The following is a 26,132-nucleotide window of genomic DNA, read 5'->3' as shown; positions in this document are numbered from 1 at the left end:
GTGGAACAAGATAAACCCCGACGGGTGTAAATTTAACAGTGCAGGAGATTGGAATAAAAGAGATTGAAATAGTTTTAAATTATAGGTAGGGTCCTAGGCGCTCGAGACAGCTCTCTGGTACTCTATATGAGGGATAAACTGCCGTATGTGTAGAGACGACATTGTGTATGGAAGGAAATGTTAAGCATTATATGTCGTGCTTGCTCGGGGATTGTAAGCTTAATGCTCCTAACGGCTCGATCAAATCCCGAATTTCTCTTTGTTCTTGCGATGCTACTCAGAAAAGGCATATTTGCCTAATGTATGCGCCTAAGCGTTCGTAGGCCTGATTTAGGGCACTTTGCGGATAACTTGTTCCACTTAGTGTTGCCTAGCATTAATTTAATGTTGAAGATAAACGCCTTTGTCGCTAGAAATTCTTATGTTTTTTCCACCTTGACAAGATTCCTTGCCTATAGCGCCGCGGGTCATGACTAGCGAAATCTAAATATTGCTGGCTATCTGTAGGCTGTGTGCAAAGCGTCGTTTTCAGTTTTCCCAGATTATTGTAAAATATATTGCTTCCTGAAAAACCAGTATGGATTTCCTTTGTAGCTTCGTGGTACAGTTCCGTGGATGACAATTTCTCCATTTCAGTAGCCTTCTTCAACATTCCAGGATTCGAGAGAATTAATTTGCCAACTATATTGCTACAGCTGCAAGTTCACAGAAAACATGGCGAATTCGGGAGATGGAATTTCAAGACGATAAATAAAACGTGAAGAAGATGGGAGCAGGCGCCAACGTTTCGACAAGCGGGCTTGTCTTTTTGAAGGCAGGTGTGCCTTGAAAAACACAAGTCCACTTGTCGAAACGTAGGCTCCGGCTTTCAACTTATTTCATCTGCTTGCATGAATAACTAACAGCAGACAGTGTAAGTAAATTTGAAACTCAGATAACTAAAATTTGTACTTCGGCTGGAAATACTTAGCTACTACTTTAATGATGGCAATTTAGCCCATTAAAAACTTATATTCCTTGATGTAATAGATTTGCTTCACCTGGTGGCTGTGGGAAAACTGATGAAACCCTGATGCAATATGGCTTTTGCTTCTTCTTGCTTGTATTGTACTTTTCTTGTGTATCTCCCTCTTTTAGTCTGTTCTCGACTGCGGCAGTACTGCTATCTCGTATGTCTTCTCTTGCAACCGCCCTATGACGGCCTCCAGCCAACAGTATTGTTAAATAAATAAAATAAATAAATTATAAAGGTCTTGTTCACGCTTATCTCATGGTATAGCTGCAAGTGTATTGCTGTCACTATATAGCGCTTTATTTTCTTACCAGCTGTAATAAATCCCAAGAGGAGACACCGTTTTTGTTTCTTTGTTTTCCTTGCGTTTTTTTGTTCCCGTTAGACGGTTTTTTCCTTCTCATTTAGAAGATTACAAGACAACTCGCAGCTCAACGTATTTTATTCCGCTAGAGGAAGAATCAAAGTTTTTCTTCCTCTAGCTTTGAAGCTATGCAATAGATGTCGCATTACTTTTTTTTTTCAGTCGTGTAACGCATTCTTTTCTAGTGAAAGAACAATTGCTACCCGCCTTCTGTACACTGATGTCAAAAATGTCGGCTCTGCTCTTTCTAACGGACTTTGCACATTCCTCTAATATCCCGGCGTTACTAAGCTGACCACACATCCTTAACAGCAATAGAAGTGCTATTGCGACTCAGAAGTTTTATGAGCTGCGTGTGTGTACTGAGCAAATTCCGTGCTTTTATTGCTTCTTGCAGGTACAACGTCGCGTTTCTGGTGCTTACGTATGTCGTGCCCGTGTTCACCATGGCGGCGACCTACACGCGCATGAGTCGCGAATTGTGGGGTTCTGGCTGCATCGGGGAGTTCACTGAGCACCAGCACAACGCACTGCGCAACAAACAGAAGGTGAGCTATGCTAGCGTGCTGCTGGCCGAGCAGGCGTCCGTGAAGTCTTCACGGGAATGGAAAGGATAATAGGGAGGGGGGACCGCCGGCTTTAACACATGCTTTATGAGGAAGGTTTATCTCGGGCCCTTTTCCTCCAAAATTAGGGAAATGTGGAAATTCATTCTTGTATAAATTCCGCGGACAGATGTATCCAAGCTGATGCGAATTTGAAGACACGTTATCAGGTGATGTGCCTCTATAACTGCTTGCTATTATTTCCACAATTTCAAGGTGCACACTAAAATATTTATTTTTAGCACGGCTAAATATGAATTTCTTGGCAATGGGTCAGTGGTCACCAAAAAAACTGATGGCAGACGGTCAGATGGTTGCATTAATGTATCGCCTGAAAAGTGTACTCCACTCTACTACCCTGCCTTGTAGGAACTACATAATCATCGCTGAAACACTAGGTATCGTGACTACTGGCGAACCTGCACCCCTGTTTCCGAGTAGTATACCTACGCTTTGCACGTGAATGTGGCCTAATCACTAAAAAGTCACTACGTACTAATTAAAGTGTATACTCACGTTGGCTGGTGGACTGCCACGAGCGTTAAGGAGATGAAAACAAGAAGAAAGCAAGCAAACACGTTCATCCTTGCTTCCGTCGTCTTTGAGCCACCTAGCGAGAAAGAATTTTTTGCAGCTTGTGGCATGCAACATGTTTACTTTACGGTACGCGTGTTTCCACACATGTTCTAGTTATGTACATGGTGGTACTAAAGGTACACCACCTAGCCTTTTCTCATGCAAATAATTGTTTAAATAATACGCCTTTTGTGGCATTAGCTGTTTGCACAACAGGCATTTAGGGCGGCGCTGGTGAAGCAGATTCGCTAGAAATATTTTCTTAGTCAGTAGGGCATTCTTATTAGTACCCAAAATCGATGGTTCAGTCCCAGTTAATACCGCGAGTTTTTCTGTGGGTGATATAGGTGGTGTGCTGGATGCCATCACAAAATAAAAACGCCGTGTTTCTCAGCAAATCATGGTGCAACAGAGAACACTACCACAGTGCAGTAACTAAGATTCGTTTCTAAATATATATAAGATCAGGTTGTTAGCTCAAACAATATTGAACCTTGGCTCACGTTATGAAGAATGAAGAGAGGAGTGTGGAAGGGATATCAATTGCGTTAGCGGGGCATTGCATAGATGTGCTAAGATCGTCTAATGCCTAGTGATGAACCCTGCGGCACACAAACAGCATGGTCAAGTGCTTTTACGATGACGTTTGCTGTCTAGCCACAAGTACTCGGCGAATAATGAAACACTGAAAAAGGGATGTGATATGCCAAGCAAAATCCAATATTCCGAAAGTACACTGGTAGGTTATCAGTGAGTGGAAGATGTAGGCGAAAGTAAGGCGGATGAAAAAAATGAATACTGTGATAGTGTTGAAAATTAGTATTTAAGCTTCCACACCTCTGCGAAGAACATACGAGTATTTATTCTTCAGCAGCAAGGTGGCAGCGCTTGTATGTTTTTGTTGCTTCTCACGACTTCATGCTGCAGGTGAGCCTTACCGAACGGTGGAGTTATCGCCTATCATCTGGAATAAAGGAATGCAGTATGAACTTTCAACGCGATAGCGTTAAAGAGCTCGTGTCGGAGAAAATCCGGCTTCCCGGGTCCGGCGTTGGACGTGGCCTCGGCAAAAGGAATTTGGAACCATATTCCATACCACGCATATTCAACCACTTCTCTACCACCAAACTTGCTCATATCTTGCCTTTCGTATTTACAAAGTTATTCTTCAGAATTTTTAGAACGGCTACCCACAAATAAATGTAATGGATAAGAACACCGACAGCGCATATCTTTATGTCAGCTCTTCTCAGACTGAAAAGTGCGAAACAATAACAGGAGCTCGACGTACACAAGAGCCCGCGTTCCTATCAGAAAGCTCGCTTTCGTGCATAGCGTTCGCAGCCAGCGTTTTCCGGTTACATAAGCTGCAGTCGCTGGGAAGCATGAAAAGTAGTAAGGGTCTTTGAACGCTATTGCGTTCCACTCTTAAAGGGGAAACTTAAGCATCCTCCAAATTTCTTGTTCTATACAATTCTCGCCATTGAGTTTGTGACGTCTTAGCACCACAAAGGTCTGGGCAGCCTGAACTAAGTATGAAAGGGTCCCCCCATCCAATCCTACCAAACAACGACGGCGACCTGGGATTCCCTGTTAATTAGACAATTGCCACGAGGCAAACCACCACCCCTCCATCAGCGCCTATTCAGAGGTCAACGCAGCATAGACACCGACCCTAGACGGGTCCTCAAAAGGCAACCAACTACACCATCACCTGACAGCCTGAACAAAGGATGAAAGGGGGAACCCCATCCAATGCAACCATGCATTAGCAGGCAGGTGTTCCCCCATACCACCGCTTATTCCATGTCACCGGGCTTCGGAGGCGGGGTTACTGCGGAGTGTTGTGAGCATGGCATGGTATCGCAATAGATTCTACGGTTGCGATTCGTGGTAGGACAGTCTTCAGATTCCCTAGTCGACTTGCCCCTGCATGGAGTGGGCTTCCGTAACTGGAGCCGTGTAACTAAGCCAATAAATCCCGTTTTCCTTTATTCTTACCTCGTGTACTTAGATTTAGGTGCACGTTAAAGAACCCCAGGTGGTCGAAATTTCCGGAGACCCCCCACTACGGCGTGTCTCATAATCAGAAAGTGGTTTTGGCACGTAAAACTTCATAATTTAATTTCTTTTTCATTCTTATAACCTGGCTTTGCCGTCGATGGGCTTGGTGGATTCCTTGTGATAACACCACCCTAAGCCGTAACAAGCTGCTAGATGGCAACACAATGAAAAAGAGACTGTGTTCGCGAGAGAAAGAGACCGTATATGCGTAAGGCGCGTCTCTATTCGTCACGTAGCTGCGGTGGACCGTGATAGCAAAGGAAGCCCCTAAGCTTTATTCTCCGCTATAACTATGGAGATATGGCTGCACTACGAGCAGTCTTCACTTATATTTTCCAGCACCGAGCTCGTGGTTGTGAATTTTAATGTTTAAACGTGTGTACTGACCAGATAGGCAAAGGGCAAGAGGTCGAACTGGGCGCGGCAGGCAGAACTGGCCCCGTGCGTAAAGCGCTAGTGATGGGCCTGACGGACCGGCTCTTCTTCTTCGCTGTATACAGCATACTCGAGAGGCGCCTGGCTAGCCAGCAGTTCTTCGTTACATTTGTCCCCCAGAGAGAAAAACGCCGTACTGGCGATCTAAGTGTAGGGTAACAGAGGGATCGTAGAAGTGACCGACCCGATCTACGTAAACAGTTTTATGACCGTGGCGGCGCTGATCAGAAGAGGGCCGCAGGCTCAAGACATAGTTCACGGAAGAAATTTGTGCAAGCACATCGTAAGGGTCATCATATCTTGGGAGCAACTTAGAGGAAAGGCCTGGAGCTAAAGGCGGGAAAGACAGCCAAAGCAAAGAATCGAAAGGGAAGCTTGGGGAAGGGGTCAAAGCCACCACGACGATGCTTCTGTTGTGTCTAATCTTCGGTGGTAAGACAACGGGTGAGTTGGCTGCATTCTTCAGCAAGCTGCACAGCTTGAGATGCAGGAACACATTCCGATGAATCAGGCTGGTAGGGGAGAATTGTATCGATGGGGCAGGAAGGTTCGCGGCCGTAAAGTACGAAAAACGGAGAAAAACCAGTGGTGGCTTCAGTGGCAGTATTATTGGCGAACGTGACGAACGCATTCACAGCGTCTGAGTTAGAATAGTCGGGCGCGACTTACATGGCGAAGGCGTCACCAAAAGTACGGTTGAAGCGCTACGTCAACTCGCGGATGGTATGCGCTAGTGCTTCCGGTGGATGATGCGACACTCCTTCAGAAGTGATGTCACGACTTCCGATTGAAAAGCGCGGCCTCGATCACTAAGGTGTTCTCGAGGGGCTCCGTGACGAAGAAAAAAATGCCGCACTATGAATGATACAACGTATTGGGCAGTTTCCGATGGGAATGCAGCGGTTTCTGCAAAGCGTGTGAGATGATACACTGCAACAATAATTCAGTGGTTGCGACCACTGGTACATGTAAACAGACCGTAAAGGTAGAATCCCACTCGCTCAAAAGGACGGGATGGACAAGGATGCGGCTGTAAAGAAATGGCAGCGGAATTTGGGATGGCTCTCGGCGTGGGCAATTGAGGCAGCAGTAGACCTACTTGCGAAAAAACTTGTACATGGCAGGCCAGTAATACCGAAGCCGAAGGCGGGTGTAAGTCTTTAACACGCCACCGTCTGCACATTGGAGATGAGTGTGACATGATGAGAATAAATCAGCCCAAAGATTACGCGGTATTGCTAGGAACCGTTGCTGACCCTCAGGAAAAGAGTTGTGAGGGTAGGAGATTTGATCGCTAATGACAAAGTGATGGGCCTGCCTCCGCAGAGTACTAGATGACGGAACAGTTGTAGGAATATCGAGAAACTACAAAAACAAGAAAATACAAAGCTATTTATTCAGAGTGAATGTTATCGATGGCAAGTTCTGAAAGGACAAGGTTGAGTGGGTGAAGAATGGGTACTTGAGATGAAATTGGCGAGCGGGAGAGAGCGTCACCATAGGTGTGCTTGCGTCCAGAGCGGTACATGACCCGGATGTCGTACTCTTGCAAACAGGGCGTCTAGCGTGTAAGGCGGCCCGAGGGGTCTGTGTATGAGGAGAGCCAGCACAGGGCGTGGTGGTCCGGCCCTACATGAAATCTGTGGCCGTATAAATAAGGTCGAAATTTCGTAAATTGCCACAGTATGGCTAAAACGCTCCTTTTCTGTAACAGGGTAGTTAGCTCCGACTTTGTGAGCGTGCGGCTAGCATAAACAACGACGTATTCCTCAAGACCACATTTGTGTTGGGCGAGGACCATCCCAAGGCTGAATCCAGCAGCATCTGTATGGACTTCATTTGTGGCAGCGGAGTCAAAATGTCGAAGAATAGTAGGAGAGGTGAGCAGACAGCGTAGGGTCGTGAACACGTCATCGCATGCTCCCAACCAGGCAGATATGGTGTTGTCTCCACCCACCCGTTGAGTCAAAGAAGCGATGATTATAGCGACGTTTTTCACAAAGCGACGCAAATAAGAGCAGAGGACGACGAAACTGCGTAGTGTTTTTAGAGTAGTGGGTTTGGGAAACTCTGCACCTGCACGGAGCTTTGACGGATACGGAAGCATGCCTTCGTCGGATACTACGTGGCTTAAGATGGTGAGCTTACGAATGGCAAGAAAACTTTTTATGTTAAGCTGCAGCTTAATACCTCTCTTTGTCGTTGGAGGTGAGTCGAGAAATCAGGTTAGAAGACCACGACATCATCTAAGTAGCACAAACTCGAGTGCCACTGAAACCGCGCAGAATAGTGCCCATCATACGCCCGAAATTAGCAGGCACATCACGTAGGTCGAATGGAATGACATTAAGTTCCTATAATCCGTCTGGGGAAAAGGCGGGGAATGCGGGAGATGGAAATTCAAGACGATGAGCAAAACGTGAACAAGGTGAATGCAGGAGCCAACGTTTCGACAAGTGGACTTGTCTTCTTCAAGGCGACATACGCTTTCCTCGCCACAGTATATATAGGTGGGCTTCTTCTAAAAGGGAGAGGGTGTGAGGCGGGAGGGTGCGGAAACGAGGGAAGGTGTGTTAGCGTGTCAAATTGAGAGTAAAGGAACGCTGTGCACAAGGTCAAAAACAGGGCCATCTCCCCCCCCCCCCCCCTCCATTCCGGTCCTTCAACGTACGCGTGTTAGCCGGCGTGTCAAGGGCGTGTGACACGCCAGCTGAAAAAAAAAAGAGCAGGGGGGGGGGGGGGGGCGGGATACGCCCAGAAATCAAACTAAGTGTTGTTGCCTATAGCTTGAAGTTGAGCATAGCGAATAGATTCTAAAGCTCCCTTTGAAACGTTTATGCCTATTGGTTGCAATGTTTGGGCGATGTTTCGGCAATGTTTGGCTTGGGCGATCCGGCGCGGCGCTGCTTAAAAGTATTGCTGTCGCGGGCTGCGGAACGATTTCGAGATGTTTTAGATCTTTGTGAAATTTACGCAATGTCCGTTCATATACGATCGTCAAGGAAGCCTATGGGTGCATCGGTAACTCCAGTACGCGGAATTATCTCTTAGGGGGCGCAAACATGTGACGCGCATTATTAGCTACGGTGTGTATTTGTTGTGAACTGTTTTGCGTATATCAGTGTTAATCCAACGAAAAAAAAATGGTGTCTCTGTATTACCAGCATGAAATGGTAACTCACCTTACTGTCTGATCGCTTGTCGTGGGGACTAAAATATAAAACGTAAGAGCGAATGCTAGTGTACGGCCAACCTAAAGCTACTACGAAACATATAAGCGGCAGGCGCTATCAAATATTTGTGGTACACCGGCATCGTTCTCACGCATATCAAGTCTAGGCGGCTTGAAATCACCACATGTCTGCGCTAGCCTTCCTGCATGAGACCGATGGCGCTGCTCAACACAGCGATCAGTGCGGTTGGTGAACCAGCATGATACATATATAAGCTATGTGCTTCGGCATAGCCTTTTTATCCTGTAAAGGCATAATATATGAAAGGGATCCCATAAAGAGAATGCGATGGCTATTTTTGAGGACAAAATTTCCGTAATACATCTGAGTGCGTCGTAGAGAACGGAAGGAACACTACCGAAAGAAAATTCGGTCATCATCCTCTTTCTCGAAAAAGAATGAGAAAACGGGCTAACGCCGCAATACGACCTCGCATAGTCACGCCGCACAACGGTTATATATCCAGAAACGTTGATGCTGTATGCTTGGATCGTGCGCTATATAGAACAAAGATATCTGTAATGCAGCAGCTATCACAGCTTAGGTCGCTCACGCAGTTCCTAAACGGTTGCTTTGCTGGACAATCTTAATTCACACTGTAAGGTATGTTGTTATCACTGACCAAAACTATTTTATTCATGTGTGGAAACCTCACACACCGAACCAAGTAGTAACGCAATTTAATCTGCAGCTAACAGTTTGAACGCTCGTCAAAGTACAACAGCACAGCTCCTATCGTAGCAGAACGTTACCTACCTTGAGGCCGCCATGCGGAAAAAGCAGGAGCACAGTGAACAATGCCCATTGTCGAGTCCAAATTATGTGGAAAAGGACAAAGGGAAGCAAGGAGAGGTAGTAGAGAGTGAAAGATGATTATCGCCGGCGACACAAACCTGGCTAGGTGCTCAGAAGAAATTGTGGAAAGGGCTAAAAGCGATAAAAGAGTGGCGGTAGGGACATTTCCAGGGCGGACACTGGGTTCTGTCATGGAGCCAGCACAAGAAAAGCTCGCGGAAGATGCCCACGTGCACAACCTTCTCATAGTAGCAGGTGGGCTAAATAACGTCCTAAACAGAAAAAGGACAGAACTAGCCCAGCGCTTGGCGAACGGCGTTGACGACTTGCGCGAGCTATCCCCTCAGGCGCAGATCGTGGTGTGCACGGTGCCGCAGGTGCCTGTTACGTGACAGTCACGTAGAAAGAGCCGTAGTGGCTGCTAAAGAGGCGATATGGAAAATGAGCCGAGAGAAAGGCTTCAAGGGTGTAGAAGTAAACAGGGAAGTGAGCAGGTGTGGTGGTTTTAAACGAGACGGGATCCCTTCCAATTACAAGCTGGCACGAGAAGTGGGCTGGCGAATTGGTGGTGGCCCTGTTGCTCTTATAGGGGGCCCACGGGCGCTGAGGAGGCCAGAGTAGGTAGTAATGAAGAAGGTCCCCTAGGAGAACCTCAGAAGAGAATCTATGTCGATAACAGAAAAAGGAGGAAAGCAAGAAAGAGACCTAGCCATGCAATGGGCTACATAAACATACAGGGCGGCAGAAGAAAAGAAAAGTGGGCAAAGATTCAGGAGCAGTTAAATAAAGAACAAATAGTGGCGGATGCGGTTACAGAAACGTACCTTAGAGACTCGGAAGAGCCGCCAGGGATTGCGAATTATGTTTGGGAAGCGTGCAACAGAACTAAGTCGGAAAGAAAGGGAGGGGGAGTGGGAATGCTCATCCATCAGGGAGCCAAATGGAAAAAAGTAAATTCAAAATGTCAAGAGCATCTTTGGCTATCAGGTACAATGAGCGGGGAAGAAACTTGGCGCGGCATTACGTATTTGTGGACCGGAAATAATTGCACAGAGACGAATAAAGAGTTAGTGTAATGCATAAGCGCTGATATTAAGGGTTTGGGGAATGGTGCTTATATTATCCTATTATGTGACATGAATGCCCACATGCAGGATTTAGATGGCTATACCGGCAACAACGGGAAGTCAATGCTAGACCTTTGTGAGCAACATAACCTCGTTATCGTGAATAGAGGGCCTAAGTGTAAGGGGCAGATCACATGAGAAGTGGGAAACCGCCAATCAACCATTGATTACTGCCTGATGACAGAAGGAATTCATGATAAGTTGAGAGAAATGATCATTGATGATGAAGGATATAGCAGCATAGGGAGCGACCATAAACGCATCACTTTGAATATGGGATATGTAGTTGGGAAAGAGAGCAAGGAGTGCAAAATGGCCAATCCAAAATTTGAACGCTGAAAAAGTAACAAATATGGTCACTAGAGTCGAGGAAGAACTTGGCAAATGGCCAAATAAAGAGTGGGAATATAGTGAGCTTCCAAATGTAATAACGACAGAAAAGCGGAAAGAGAAACAACATATTCGTCGGAAAGGAAAAAAGAAACCGAAAAGCTGGTGGAACAGGCAGATACGAGAAGCGATCGCCGAACGAGAGAAAGCATCCCGAGGGCACAGCTAGGCAAAGAATGCGCAGTTGCCGCAGGATGAAGTAACCAGTAAATGGGAAATATACTGGGAGAAAAAGTCTATGGTTCAAATACTGGCGCAAGCAAAATTAAAAGCTGAAAGTGAACGTTGGTTGTCAGAAATACGTGGGAAAAAGAAGGCCGCACCTAGAATATTTTGGAACCAAATAAAATTATTAGGCAGGAAGTCAACAACAATAAAACAACAAATCCTAGACGAAGACGAAAACAGACTGGAAGGAGAAGCAGCATTAAAAACATCCGAAAAATAACTGGCGAATCTTTTCAAAGCAATGACGAGGTTGTATCTGAAAAAAAATCATGAAAAAGACCCAGGTGGAAAAGGAGCTAGTGCTCACAAATTTCAACTGGATGAAACCTCAAGAGAAAATTCCTAAACGCACAGCCACAGGGCTGGACGAGGTTCCCGTTAGGCTGATTAATGCACTAGGACCAAGAAGTAAGGAAGCTGTGGTGAAATCAGTGGAAATAACTTTGAAAGATAGACGAGTACCAGGCAGTTGGCGACAAAGTAGAATGAATTTAATGTATAAAGGTAAGGGGGCGAAAGATATAATTGACTCGTATAGACCGTTCACCATTACATCGGTAATATAGAGGCTAGCAATGCAGGCAATCAAATTAAAGCTTATTGCATGGGCAGAGAATAATGGCATTTCGGGAGAACTTCAGAATGGCTTCAGAATAGGTAGGCATTTAGATGATAGCTTATTTTTTCTTACGCAGTCTATTGAAATATCAAAAGTAGAAAGCAGACCGTTATATGTGGCCTTTTTAGACATTACAGGAGCCTATGACAACGTAGACCGCAACATTTTGTGGGATATTCTGGAAGGAGAAGGCTTAGGTGACGATTGTCTAGAGCATTTGAAAGAGATTTACCTAGAAAATACCGTTTGCGTTGAATGGGAAGAGATGAGGAGCGAGGAGAAAGTTCATATCAACAAGGGACTGAGGCAGGAATGCCTTTATCCCCACTGCTGTTTATGATGTACATGGTGAGGATGGAGAGGGCGCTAGAAGGAAGTAATATCGGTCTTAATCTCTCATACAAACAGGCGGGTAGAGTAGTAGAGCAGCAGCTTCTTGTTTTATTTTATGCGGACGACATTGTGTTGCTAGCTAACAAGCAAACTGATTTGCAACGTCTGGCTAATATCTGTGGACAGGAAGGTAACAATTTAGGTTTGAAATTTAGTGTTAAAAAATCAGGTGCTATGGTGTTCAATGAAAACAGTGAACAGACCGTGGCGATACAGGGCCAAGAAGTACCTCAGGTAACAGAGTATTAATACCTTGGTATATGGGTAAACGAAGGCAATAGATATATGGATACACAGGAAAAAACAATAACAGTGAAAGGGAAGAGAAATACAGGCATAATGAAGCACAGAGCGCTATGGGGATACAATAGGTACGAGGTGCTCCGAGGTATGTGGAAAGGTGTAATGGTTCCACGGTGGTTTGCTTTAAATCAGGCGTACAATGAGGACTCGATGGGACCCAAAGGTCAGTGGGCCGCCTGGCATAGGGTGCTAACGGGAAGACTACAAATGAAGCTGTGCAGGGTGATATGGGCTGGACTAGTTTTTAAGTGAGGGAAGCTCGCAGTAAAATTGAGTATGAAGAACGACTGAGGAATATGGAAGAAAGTAATTGGGCTGGGATAGTGTTGAGGTATCTGTACAGGAAAAACATTGATTCACAGTGAAGGCGTGCACTTGTGAACTAGACTGAATTCTACTGAGCTAATGTCAGGTCATGCGCAAGTGCGGAAAGTTTTTTTGCTGCGTAGGCTCTTGCAAGAGGAATAACAACGCAGTTGACGCCGTCATGGGCAGACCAGGCAGCTGCGTCTGCTCGATCATTGCCATGTATGCGACAGTGACTAGGCAGCCACTGATATATTATATCGTGTCCTTCGTCAGCTATGCAACGGTGCAATTCTTTCATTTCTGCGACGAGCTGCTCATGTGATCCATGGCGCAGTGCTGAGAGTACACTCTGTAGGGCTGACTTGGGATCACAGAAGACTGACCATGCATGGGGGGGTTCCTCCTGAATGAAATGAGGAGCCGTACGCAGGGCTACCAGTTTAGCAGCTGTCGTTGATAATACATGTGACGTTTTTAGCTGTATTTCGACGGATATTGTTGGCATCACCACAGCAGCAGCTGAACTTGCAGATGTGACTGAGCCATCGATTTAAACGTGTACGCGGCCACTGCGCGCCTCACGTAAAAGTCCTAATTGGCCTGCTTCAGGGCAAACGACGGCATGTTAGCTTTCTTCATGATTCCTGGGATGGGGAGGCTTATTTCAGGTCTGTGCAAGCACCATAATAGTGAGGATAGTCTTGCTGTAGGCATGTAGTTCGGTGGCAATGAGGTACGATTGGCAACAATTATACGACTGAAAGTTGCGTGTGGCCTTTCTGCGGGTGGAGCGGCAACATGGTGAGAAGGTAGTCACGCAACGTGCCGAGTATGCGCCCTGAGAGCGTCGGTTGCCAAGTTCGTTGATATTGGGTGATCTCGAGCTATAACAATCGTTGCCGCTGTAGACGCACACCTCTGAAGACCGAGACACGTCCTTAGGGCTTGAGCTTGTTGTCCCTGGTGTACACGCAGATTTGTTTTGCAGGTGTTAACAAGGACAGGGAGGCTGTATCTTGCATACCGAGGAACAAGGCGTTATAAAGCTGCAGCAATGACCAGACCGATGTGCCCCATGACTTTCTGCCGAGAAATTTGAGGATATGAATTATTGTCACTAACCTCTTCTTTAGGTATGAAACGTGCCGCCTCCACGATAGGTCGCAGTCGGTAATTACCCATAAAAAGCGGTGTTTCCGTGCATTTGCAACTGCTTGCCCATTAACACTTACAGAGTATCTCTTCATTGCTTTCCGAGTGAATGTAAGAGGCAGCATTTCTCTGAAGACAGCTGTAAGTTCTGTTTTTGCAAGTACAGCGGTGTTAGCGTAGCTGTCTTTTGTAGCCGCGCTCATGCCTGCAATACTGTTACAGCAGACGCCCAAATGCAGATGTCGTCGGCATATATTGATACTTGAACTGTGTTGGACAAGCATGTGACTAGGCCAACGAGAACTAGGTTCAATAGCGTCAGGCTCAACACTTCGCCCTGCGCTACTCCACGGAATGTTTGGTGTTGAGTCGTGGCGCCGTCCTGGGTCGTCATGAAGAAATGCCTGTTGGTCAAATAACTCCCCAGCCACTGAAAAGTGCAGCCACAGATTCCGGCTTCAATCAGAGCCTCTGTAATGGCATATAGTGCTATATTATCATAGGCACCTTTTATATCAAAGAATAATGCCGCAGTGAGTCGTTTCAGACGTTTTTTATGTTGAAGAAACGTGACCAAATTGATGACATTATCTATGGATGATCGGCCACGCCGGACGCCAGCCATAACATCTGGGTACACGTTGTAATTTTCCAGGTACCATTCCAGGCGCGTCAAAATGATTCCTTCCCGTATTTTCCTTATGCAACTGGCCAGAGCGATGGGGTGGTACGATGACAAATCTAACAGCGATTTACCAGGTTTCAGAAGTGGAACCAAGCGGCTGCATTTCCTTTCACGTGGAACCAAGCCATTGCACCAAGACTCGTTGTAATGATTTAGCAGCATGAGTCGTGCTTTCTGCCCAAGCTTGGCGAGCTCCGCATAGGTAACGGCGCCCAGCCCAGGTGACTAAGAGCGCCTGCAAGTCGCCAGTGCCGCTTCAAGCTCCTCCACCGAAAACATTACATCCATGCGGGAATGCCGTGGCACAGGAGTGGCACATGGTGTAAGTGCGCGTTGGAGCTGCAAGCTGGCAAGTCTTGAGCAAAATTCTTCAGCAATGTCAATTTCTCTTCGACCTAAGTGCAAAGCGAGGGATTTGAAAGGAACACGCTGTTGAGATGATACGTGAAGTCCACGCACGATTCTTCATATCTCAGATAATCGCTGACGTGGATCAAACACCTCACAGAAACGTTCTCATTTTTGCTATTGTAGTGATCAATGCGGCGTTGAATCTCCTTTTGCATCCACCTTGCCTCTCTAAGATAATGGATGCACTTAGCTCTCCTGTAGCTTCTTTCAGCCCGCAGGCGAATTGCTCGTAGTCGCTGCAGTTCGGCTTCAAATTCTGCATATTTCGGGAGAGGCTGAAAACCGCGCGTAGCCTCTTAGATGGCTTTTTGAATTTCGTGTTCCAGACTTGAATGGTTCCCTTGCTGACATACTTCCTCCATGTGCGACCGAAACGCCAACCAGTCAATTTTCCAGAGGGCCGTGGAGGAGCATTTATATAGTCCCTTGATCTTCAGGTATATGGCAATATGGTGATTAGATGTCTGGAAACCATTGCACGTTTCTTTCAAGACGCCGAGAAACCAGGGTCAAGTCTAGGCAGCTGCTGTATGTAAGCCCGCGTAAATATGTCGGGCTATCATCGTTGAGGCAGTAAAGGTCGTGCTGTGTGGCAAAGGATACCAGTCTCCTTACCCTGGAGTCCATCATCAAACTCCCCCAAAGCGGATGGTGAGCAGTAAAATCTCCGGTGAGAATCGTAGGGCCGCTGTCGCTGATAGCACATCGTGCAGTTGTTTAGTGTCCAAGCCACTTGAAGGAGCAACGTAAACAGCGACGAGTGTGAAGGTAAGCTTCTTCGTTTTTACAATTAAACAAACGTGCTGTTTGTCGTCGTGAGGCGGGACTTGGTGCAACAGTTTTGTCAGATCACATCTAAGATATACAATGACCTTGCTCACATCACCACAGGAAGAGGACATGAATGCCTCATAGCCAGAAATGCGTATGACATTACAGACGTTCGGTTCGCAAATTACGAGTATGGAAATACGGTTTTCGAAGACAAAGTGTCTAAAATCTGAAATTTTTTATTTGAGACCGCGGGCACTCCACTGCAATAGAGGTGCTTCCTTGACTTCCTCGTGGAAAGGCAGCGAGGGGCGGTCCATGGTGCTATGCGATGCTTTCAAGTACTGTAGCCAGCGTGTCTAGTATTGCAGTGCGTTACGAGCAGCCGGAGTGTTCATGTTTGTCAGTAGTAGACACATGACATTCGTGAGCGACTTGAGCATAGCAATCACTTGTAAATCCTTGTCTCGCATTTGGTCAACTGAAGCGAGGTTTGACTTTATGTGCCGAGTCATGTGCTGTGACTCTGGCACGTGGGATGTCTTCGGCAGTGCTTGCCACACCTCACTCGATGAAGCATAAATGGCATCGCCGCTTATTTCATTGACATTCGTGCTTTTACTGGAGACAGATGGAACAGGAGGTGGCGTTGCCGGACGAGACATTTCGCTTGAACCGGAAGAGGATTTCGTAAATTTTCGTTTCCTGGAGCCATGTCGCCTTATCGCTGCGGACGCATCTGTGTGATGATCCGTCTCTGGCCGTCTTTCTCAAGATTATCTGCCCTTTATTTATGCGTGTACAGTCTTTTGAGGATGCAGCGTGCGAGCCTTGACAATTTGGGTGCTTGAGCTCTGTTGCACTGCAAGTGTCAGGGTGGTGTTGTTCGGAACATCGTGGGCATAACGTTGTATTCCGGCAGATACCACCCACATGTCCAATTCTTTGACACCTTCTGCACTGAAGTGGTTTGGGTACGAAAGGTCGTACCACATGCCTCAAGTGGCCGGCCTTTACATGTGATGGTAGGCAGTCACCGTTAAACACGAGCCTTACACAGGTTGACTTGCAAAGGCGCCGAGTTTGCAGTAAGGCAACACCATCTGTCGCAGGTTTGATTATAACTGGCAGGCCGTTGTCGCTAATCGATGCGTCAATATCAGAAGCAACACCAGCCGTGGTTTCGTTGTCCTGCGGATTAAGGTAGTGGACATTGATGTAGCCCAGGAGCTTTACTGCCATCAAAGCAATGACTGCGCTTTGGTTGTGGACGTTCTCTCAACTATTAATTCTGATTTCTTTGATTTCTCTTGGAACAAGAGCCTCCAGAGAAACAGAAATCCCTTGTCGATTAAGGCGGTTGAGGTGGTCAGCAGGTGTGTCCTGCACAAAAAGAATTGTGTGCGCCGATGGCCTTCACTGGGGCATGAAGGTAGACTAACTTGACGAAGACCGTCCGCTGATGTTTCTTCTCTTGGCCTTCCGGTGTACTACTATTTCGAAATCTTCGTCATCTGAGGCGCCATCGTTTGAGCAGGAGTACAACACAGTGTCCTCACTGGCAGCTTGACTATGAAAGCAATTTCTCTTGCTCGGGCCGGTTTCTGAGGAAGCAGTCACGTCTCGTCGACATTCTGCCGACTCCACTTTCATTGCCGTGGCAAACGGAGCGTCGTCTCCTAGTAAAACACGGGAAAAAGCCGAAAATACTGCACCGCGAAGGAACAGTGGTCTCTACAACAATCACTTCGTCTTCCTCTGCGCGTCGAATGTGCACAATGCCCTCTGGAGCTGCCTGGCCATCTTTAGCCGCTTGAAAGCTGTAATTATCCGTGACTCCCTCGCAAGCATCAGACAAACTGCAGCGCTTCCTTTTCTACTAACGTGCGAGGCCAGAGGGCACACAGATAGAACTGTAGAGGGGAGAAAAAGAGGAGAAGAAGAAGAGAAGAAGAAGAAGACGAGAAGAAGGAGAGGGAGGAAAAGAGGCAGTTCCCACATAAGAGAGGGGGGAGGTGACGTCAGAAGGCAAGGAAACCCCACTACCGTGCGAGAGCGGTTGCGGGGAAAAAGGATAAGCTTAAGTTCAAGGTTCGGTGCAGTACGTTGTTGCTAATTCTGAAAAATAAACGCCATGCAAATATGTCAAGCGGGCAATTTACGCAAGGCGTGCAGAAGCAGAGCCGCATATCAACACTTCTGTTCCCGCCGCGTTGGCTTTACGGCTATGTTATTGCTAGAGGCCGCGGATTTGATCCCAATCGCGGCAGCCGCATCTCGACGGGGGCGAAATAGAAAACGGACTTGCACTTAGATTTTGGGACAGGTTAAAGAACATCAGAGTGTCAAAATTAATCCGGAGTCCGCCACTACGGCTTGACTAATAATTTGAGTGTGCTTTTGGCACGTACAGCCCCATTATCCAATTCCAGTTTAATACTTCCGGCACAAGGCGATGTGCCATGTGAGGAAATGACAACGCTCAACCCTCTCAGAGGGCATAAAATATGGCGCACAACAACGCCTGAAGCAAACACCCCTCCCTGTCTGTTGCGTGTACTACGCAAACAGCAGTGGTGCGCGCAACGTAACGTTTAACATCAACTCATCGCTCTCGTGTTAGCCTAAACGTTGCAGAAATCAAGCTTTAGCCGTCGATATCACCGCTAATTATCGTCAATCAAAGCATCCAGCAGGGAAAGCTTCGCTTAGATCGATTGCCACGGGGCGTGGAATCTGCATACTTTTTTTTTGTACGACGACACACTCGAGCTGGCAGGAGAAATCTCATAGGTGACATCGGAAACCTATCGTAGGGTCCTGTAGTGACCTAAATAACGCGACAGAAGCTTTTTTCATATCAAGCAACACGACTAGATGGTACTCACAGAGCACAATGGAACCAGATGAAACTCAGCGTCCCTGTGGTGCCTGTCATGACTTCTGGTAAGCCTGAGAGGCTGTAAGGCAGAATCGCGCAATCTTATTTGCCTGGTGTTTGGATCCGGTTCTGGCGTTCGTCGTATGGACTCAGGCGTCACACAGAGGGTCAGTGCCTATGCCACCAGAGCGCCTAAAACATGGTGGCTGGCCGGCACTATATCGGGCCATCGCACTAAGCTGACTAAGCCGACCCTTGCCGCCGTCAGTCTCTGTCACTGATATTTGTTTGTTGGTGAGGCGAAGAAGCCGGCAAGTTGAAGGAAACAAAATTATTTATTTTACATATTTACAAATCACAACGGGCTCCACACTCCCTGTCGGAGCACTTTACAGGTCTGATGGCACTACATGTCCGAACACGCTCCACACAGCGCCGAAGATCAGCTTTTAAGCGGACATTTTTCATAGGTCACTGGAGCAGGGAATTCGCTTACTCTGTTCCGCCAAATTAGAGGGGTCGAAGTGATCGCAGCATCCCGCCCTTGATGTCGCACTAACTTTCTGGACTCCACCCCGGTTTCGTACGATCCCTCGCATATTGTGCAATAGAAAGCCTGGCAGGAATAAAATGTCATCGCGGTTCCCATGTTCGTCGTCTATGTTCGTTCTTTAAATCAATTGGTGGGATCTTCGGTACGGTCAGCTTGTAGCCATTTGGGGAGCCTCGGCTTGACTGCCGTTACCGCTTTCAGGGAATACGGCATTTGCTGTTACCCCAAATGGAGGTTCTTTGTTTGCCTTTCATGAGTCAGTGCTGGGCCCCATCGTTGTCTAGGCGGGCGCTAGTGAAGTTGTCGCTTCGTCGCAAGCACACTAAGTATGCCCTTGCCGTTTTGAGACTCAACACAGGGCAGCGAGGGAGATTGCATCAAGAGCATAAGTACTGGGTGACCGTGCTACACTGGGAAGTACGTTATCCAGAAGCAAAAGCTGAATGTAAAATGCGCAGAATGTAAAACGGTGAATGACTATTGGTGTCGTGTCCGGGTGAGCTGCACCAAAAGTGACATACAGAAAATGAGTCCATGTTGTGATGGCGTCTTGAGACGTATTATAGCAAGCATGTATGTCAGTGAGGTGTTTTCCTAATTGGCTTAGTAGGGGGGCTTGTCTCTGTTGATAAGCATGGCGGCAAGGTGTTCAGCAGAGCATCTGCAAATGATTTCATTAACGACTTCCGACAAGAAGAAGCGTCCTTGATCGGTGTGAGCTGCGGAGGTGCAGAAGGCGACGTTTGGGCGGCAGCAGGTCGGTAGGCCTCGTGTAAGTGGATGGCATAATTGGTCGCAAGCACAAACTTTGTTGCCGGTAGTTGATGTTGAGAAACAGCCAAATAGATGAATCCTTTCACGAAAGAAACGTTTGATTGGAATGTTGGCGCGATCTAGAAGCCCAGCGGGGGGCATGAGAGGGTGCTTGCAGCGCTGGTACATCTCCCTAGCGGTGACATATCGGCGCTAGAACGGTAAAGGCCGGGTCACACGAAACGGCACCGGACTCGGCCGTATATGACGGTAATACTGTGATGCTCACCTGTACGCGCATCATGGTGTTGCTGGAGGATAGTGGAACGCGCGTGCAAAGGAACAACCAAGAGGAGTATAGGGCTTTATCGAGCAAGAACAAGTGAAGGGAAGGAGCATGCATTGCAGATCATAAGCGATCTTTGATCGATCGTAGAACAGGATCGCAGCGGAGTTCGCCACCACTGTGGAAGAAGTCAGAAATGTACATAATCCAGGTGTCGCATTCAGCATCTGTGGCCTCTGGAAGATGCACAGGATGCCGAGGCAGGCACTTAGCGTCCAAGTGTAGACGTCCGAATGTGTACAAGATAGTGAACGTGTAATCGTAACGTCCAGGCGGCCACGTAGCCTTGTCGGGTCTTTCAACGAGTAAAGCTAGCCTAGTGCGTGGTGGTCAGTAATTACACAGTATCGGCTAGCAAACAGGTAGGCGAGAAATTTCGAGCCTACCCAAATTTCGCGCCTGCCTGAGGCACTCTCCTTTACTTCCGTGTCAGTCAGAGACATTTTGTCATCCGCTGCGGCTGAACGCAGCATGCATGAACGCTGCCAACACTTAGCGGTAATGCAAGGGGTGTACCAACGATTCCCTACTGTGACAACTGCGGTAGTCTAGAGACAGCGGAACACATGTTACTTAATTGGCCCCACTCACTCTAACGACATATTTTCTTTTGAGTGACAAATGGACAAGATTTGGCTCGCCCTGCTAAAGTTACGCGAAATCTCAGGTTCTTTGCCCTGCGCTTCAAAATAGCGGCGGGTCTTGAATTTATTATTCCGATAACTCTTTGAAATTGTCCTTTTCGACAAGCTTTACAAAAGGTTCACTTCATCATGTATAAAAACCAGAATTTGAGCATTGTCTCACCTGTAAATATCAGTATCTGGTTCATTCGCTCATTTTATATTTATTTGACTCTAATTACATTCACTCTACTAAGACTTTTTTATTCCCTTCTCCCTCCTTATGCAAAGTAGCTTTCCAGCAATCGTAATCATGTAGGGAGAAATTGCTGCCTTCCAATACAGAGCTCTGCTCTCTCTGCATCAGACAGAAGTCACATTCACACAATGGTTAGTCACAGTCACACAATGGTTAAGTACAGTTCAGCGCCCGGCCCTTAATTGCGTTCCCCATCTCAGCGGGTGGATTTTCGCACATTTCGCAGAACCTGATTTCAACAAGCAATTAGTGCCAACAGTTAGACGCCTTCTTTCCTCCGCCTTCATTTGTTATCTCACTACTAATGAAAGCGTTGCAGTACCCCAAGCTAAGTGCTGCCCCGATTAGTGCAATGTGTCCTATTTTCTTTTTGTGTCGTGCGTGTTGTAGGATTACAGTCTTTCTTACCGCAATTTATTTCCGGTGATAAAAATTGACTAGTGCGCAAATTCTTGGCGCAAGATTGTGATCCACATTCTTTTGAAATATTTCTTAGCAGATTCGAAGCAAGGATGCTAAATTATAAAGAGAAAATTTCAGGGTTCATTAAAATTGGACGAGTCTGGCTTAAAATGTACACTACAATATGTTTTTGTGAGGGACAAAAAGAAAAAGAGCAGATTTTTTTTTTACTACAGGCTGCTTATTTAAATTCAAGAAACAGGCGCTATGTCATTTGAGAAAATGATTTCTTCCTTTTTATAACCAAGCATGACTTTCTTCTATTTTAACTTATTCGTTACCGCAGGAAATTGTGGTTTTTTGTCTCCGAAAAAAATTATCACTGCGAATAATATTCCAGCATACATTGCAGCATAGCATGTTGGGCATAATGAAATGCTCTTTCCAAAAATATACGTTGTCAATCAAAAGAAATTATTAGTTAAAACATAAAAACTCTACAAAATCCATTATTCCGGGCAGTTGATAAAAACCACTATAAATACATATCTACAAAAATAATAATATCAAAGGAAATTCAGGATATACATTTCAAAGATAACCCAGGAATAGTGTCTGGAAAAATAAATGCTCGGTACACCACTGTACTTCGGATACAAAGACCAGTTCATCGTTCATGCCATGCGGTGAAGCAATTTCTGGATTTTGTGAAACATAGGCGCGCTTCACAATTTTTCCACAAAACGTATGCTTTTTGTTTAACTTTGTGTTCCTCGTAACATATTATGTGGTTCCGACTTTTCGGCATCTTCTGAGGATGGTCCGATGAGAAGTCCAAGGAACGTACTTAACCAATTCATCTTGGAAAAACACGGGAATGGCGGGAGATGGAAATTGAGGACGATGAGCCAAACGAAAACAAGGTGAAAGCAGGAGCGAACGTCTCGACAAGTGGACTTGTCTTCTTCAAGTCCACTTGTCGAAACGTTGGCTTCTGTTTTCACCTTGTTCTCGTTTTGCAGTTCGTCTGGAGTCATTCACCTCTTGCAGGACCGATCGCTTCCAGCGTAGCTGGGCAACTACAATATTATGCATCCAAGCATATCTGTTTGCATTTCTGCATATTGTCTTTATCAGCTATGCAGAGAAAAACGGTAAAAAGAAATGCCACGCCGTTGTAAACTTTCTTGTACTGATGCGTAGTGCTGGGCCGAGATGTGCTACGGGCGGCCTTCTTGGCGTGAACGGAAGTTTCGTTGCTGCCAATGGCAGCACATCATGACCAAGCGAAGCATGCACCCTGAAGGTAATTGGTTGAGCTCTCAGGTCGAGCAAAAAGATCGGCAGATAAGCGCGTACAAGGAAGGAGACCGCTCAAGGCCGTAAAGGAAACTCGGCGGTGAACAGCTGCGGATGTCCCATGCTGACTCAAAACATCGTCCTCGTAAGACCTTGAATCTGCTTTACCGTCACTTTCGTAACCATAACTGGAGTCCTCATCACTAACTAAAGTGCAGGTGCAGCTTAATTTCAATCAGGGCACTCATCTTGCGACGCAGCCGCACCGGAGGACGCCATGGGGGTGACTTTCGATAACTACGCAGTGACACCGGCAGCGCCCCTTGCCGGAATTTTCAACAGAAGCGTTACTGAAACTTGCAAACCGGTCGCAAAAGCCCGCTTCACATGTTGGACATGCGACAGACCTTGAGAAATACACTTTATTGAAATAAAACGATCCGGACTCCAAACCAAAGCTCACTAGTGAACAGGTGGCGTCATTTTCGGTTAATTATCACCGCTGAGCACTGTTGGACGGCAAAGCTGGTGATATAATTTAATTCACGACGTGTTCGAAGAAATGTTATTACAAAATTTTCATCTTTGTGCGGCGTCACGGTGAGCGGCATGCTTTTTTCTCGAGCGCGGCAAAAGGTGATCGCCACGCCTCTTTTCGCTACAACATACTCATATTAGTTCGCAAGAAGGTACGTCAACAGTCGGGACATCGCTGGAACGTGAAAATTTAAACTGATTCTTAAAGTGCAGTGCCTGTACTGACAACTCGATGGCCTTATTTGAATAAGAAACGGCTCCAATGAGCCAAAATTGGCGATCTAAAGCATCGTTCACCGGCGATCGATTTGAATAGGCGTGGTAACGAAGGAGTTACCAGAATTCCCCCGCATAAAGTATACGTGTGTCATTAGTACTGTGAGTGAAATCAAATTTGTTCGACTCTTTACTATCCTGAGTTTCGATTTGCATGCAGCTTCGCCAGCCACACAAATATAGGCAGATAGATCGCGCGCACGCCGGCCTATTGGCCTGAATAAGATATTTTTTGAATAAGTGACAACTGCCATCAGAATGCGTCATACCGCTCAGAGCATGGCTACATCAATTCGTAGAGAGAATACTTGGACATGTCGTGTTTTTAAGAAGATGTAAACACTCGGGGCTAACAGGACCTCTGACTAGCGGTAGCATTGAATACCAATGAGGAAATCGATGTGATGGGCGAGTTTCTGAGTGTCACACGCTGGACACAGTCAACCATCTGTCGAAACTAAACAAGACAATGTCGATGTAATTGCGCTTGAAATGCGATACGAATAAGATGCCAAATAAGTCATTATGAACACGAGAAAAAGGTTGATAGAACAAGGCGATATAATAGCATTTAATCATTTCAATTACCATGTACGTCAACCTCATCTTTTTTGCCGTCGACACTTGCTTGGGCCTTTATATTTTATAATCAATAATTATTAAAGAAAACGTGCAAACAATTGCCAACAATTGGTCAGAGCCATATGCATATGTCTTATATGAAACTTTTGGTGCGGAACGTACTGTCTAAATCCATTAGCTCTCAAATTAAACACCATCGTCTTCCCTTGTCTTAACGTAACGCGTATAATTTCTTGTTCAGTCGGTTGATGTGCTGTCTTTAGCTTCACAGGTTCCCGAGTTATGCTTAAAGCTTCCGCCGCAAAGTCCAGTAGAATGCTGCAGTGTGCAATTTATTTTTATGGCGATAGAAATTATACGAACACTTCAAGCGCATTTCTGCTGTCGCCGTCGGTGTCGCCGTGAGGTTCCCCACAAAGTATAAGGGCGATAAAATCGTCGTCGCGCGCCGTATGCTGTATGTGCGCGTGAAAGCGTGCGAGGGTGAGCCGGCGAACGCGGGCCGGAAGCGTGCCCTCTCTTGTCGTGCACGAGGCAGGGGGGTCAGGCGAGGGAGGAGGGATGTTCTCCGTCGGCTGCTAGGGAACCTCGATGTCCTTCTCGCTAGCGCTATGTAGAGAGTGAAAACAACCGCGGCGACTACTACGGCGTTGGGCACGCGATTGGCGGACACCGTAGTAGACGCCTTTGTCGGACGCCAGAGGGACGCGTTGGCGGCGCTCGTGTCTTGAAAGCGATCTGCGACGTTGCCAAAGTGCGCGTCCGCTCGGGCCTCATCTTCAAAGCAATCTGCTATGTTGGCAGAGTGCGCGTAGTGTCACTAGCTTCATATGCGCTGTGCTTTCGACGCTTCGTTAGCACTGAAGCGAGGCATACCGGAAGGTCAATTCGCTTGCTGCTGCCGCCATCCCTTACTCCAGAATTTTCACAGCAAGTTTCCGCGCTCACCGAGCGAGATATGTTCATGTTTACCTATACGCGCGTGGCACCGTGCTGGTTAATTTAGTTAAAACACGTTGATGGGCTAGTTGGTTTGAATCCATGATAGAGTGTGTAAGCGCGACGGAACAAGGACGTAGAAAGAAGCAGACATACAAAGACAGCGCTGTCTCAGTATGTCTGCTTCTTCCTACGTCCTCGTTCACTCACGCTTGCATATTCTAATGTTGTTAATTCATTTAGTAAGCGAATTTTTACAAGTTTAGACGGCCGCTAGAACTACTATCCTTACTTCGCACAGCTATCCACTAATTTGCTGTCGCAATCGATGCTTCGCCTTTCGGGCGAAACTGTGACTTTTTTTTAATATAATGGGAAGCTGCCGGTGATAACTTGGGAGTCCCTGCCAAATGAGCTACAGTCCATTTTTGTGCTTGGAGACTGACAGGCCATGATCCATGTCCCCGTGCAACTCTTGGACATCTAGAAACTACCCCTTCCAACCCCCCGCTATGGTTTCGTTGCTATGGCGTTCTGCTTGTTAGCGCGAAGTCATCAGCTTCCATCATCCATCATCATAATCAGTCATCCAGTCATCAGCTTGATTTCCAGGAGAAGCAGTTGCATTGCGATGGGGCTGCATACGGAAACAGGCGCGTACCGTAGTTTGGGTACACGTTAAAGAACGCAAGTTGGTCAAAGTTAATCCGCAGCCTTCCACCGGCATTGTCCTTCATAATTCACCATGTAGTCTCGGGATGCTAGACCGATCACTTAATTATAAAGGATGACTATCTACCACAACTTCTCTTCCCTTGCCAGGTTATTCCGCATTGTCTGAATCTTATGCAAAATCCTCAAGCCCGCGCTTACACGCTGACGGTTATGGTTTTCGAGCATCTGTACGTTTGCGAAATTGCTGGTCAGGACTATACTGCTGGTTTGTGAACAACTCCCGGTTCATCCTCACACCTGTCTAGCAGCTTACACACTCATCGTACGAATGAAAAAAAAAAAAGACATTGGAAAGGTCGAAAAGTCTGCCTGGCGCCTCTGCAAATCGGTATCCATCCACGTTTCTTGTCCCAAATTCGTCTCCGTTGGCGCAGGAGCATTGTATATATCTCCTGAGATATTCATATATGTTTCCTCTACTGCTTGACTATGCAGCTGTTCTATAACTCTTGGTATATTCAGTGAATCGAGCGCC

General features: G+C 46.6%; 1 protein-coding gene across 1 annotated transcript in view; it reads left to right on the top strand.

Moving 5' to 3' along the window:
• The first annotated feature begins 1,779 nt into the window (after nucleotides 1–1,779).
• LOC126516663 (tachykinin-like peptides receptor 86C) overlaps nucleotides 1,780–26,132 on the top strand; it is an 89,449-nt gene continuing 65,096 nt past the window's right edge. Inside the window, exon 1 of the mRNA XM_072285861.1 lies at nucleotides 1,780–1,924. Within this exon, the coding sequence (XP_072141962.1) occupies nucleotides 1,823–1,924 (102 nt within the window). The 5' untranslated portion in view covers nucleotides 1,780–1,822. The remainder of the gene's footprint in view (nucleotides 1,925–26,132) is intronic.

The sequence above is a fragment of the Dermacentor andersoni genome, chromosome 1 (assembly GCF_023375885.2).
Source record: "Dermacentor andersoni chromosome 1, qqDerAnde1_hic_scaffold, whole genome shotgun sequence".
Classification (NCBI taxonomy): Eukaryota; Metazoa; Arthropoda; class Arachnida; order Ixodida; family Ixodidae; genus Dermacentor; species Dermacentor andersoni.
This window is presented reverse-complemented; position numbering and strand designations above follow the sequence as displayed.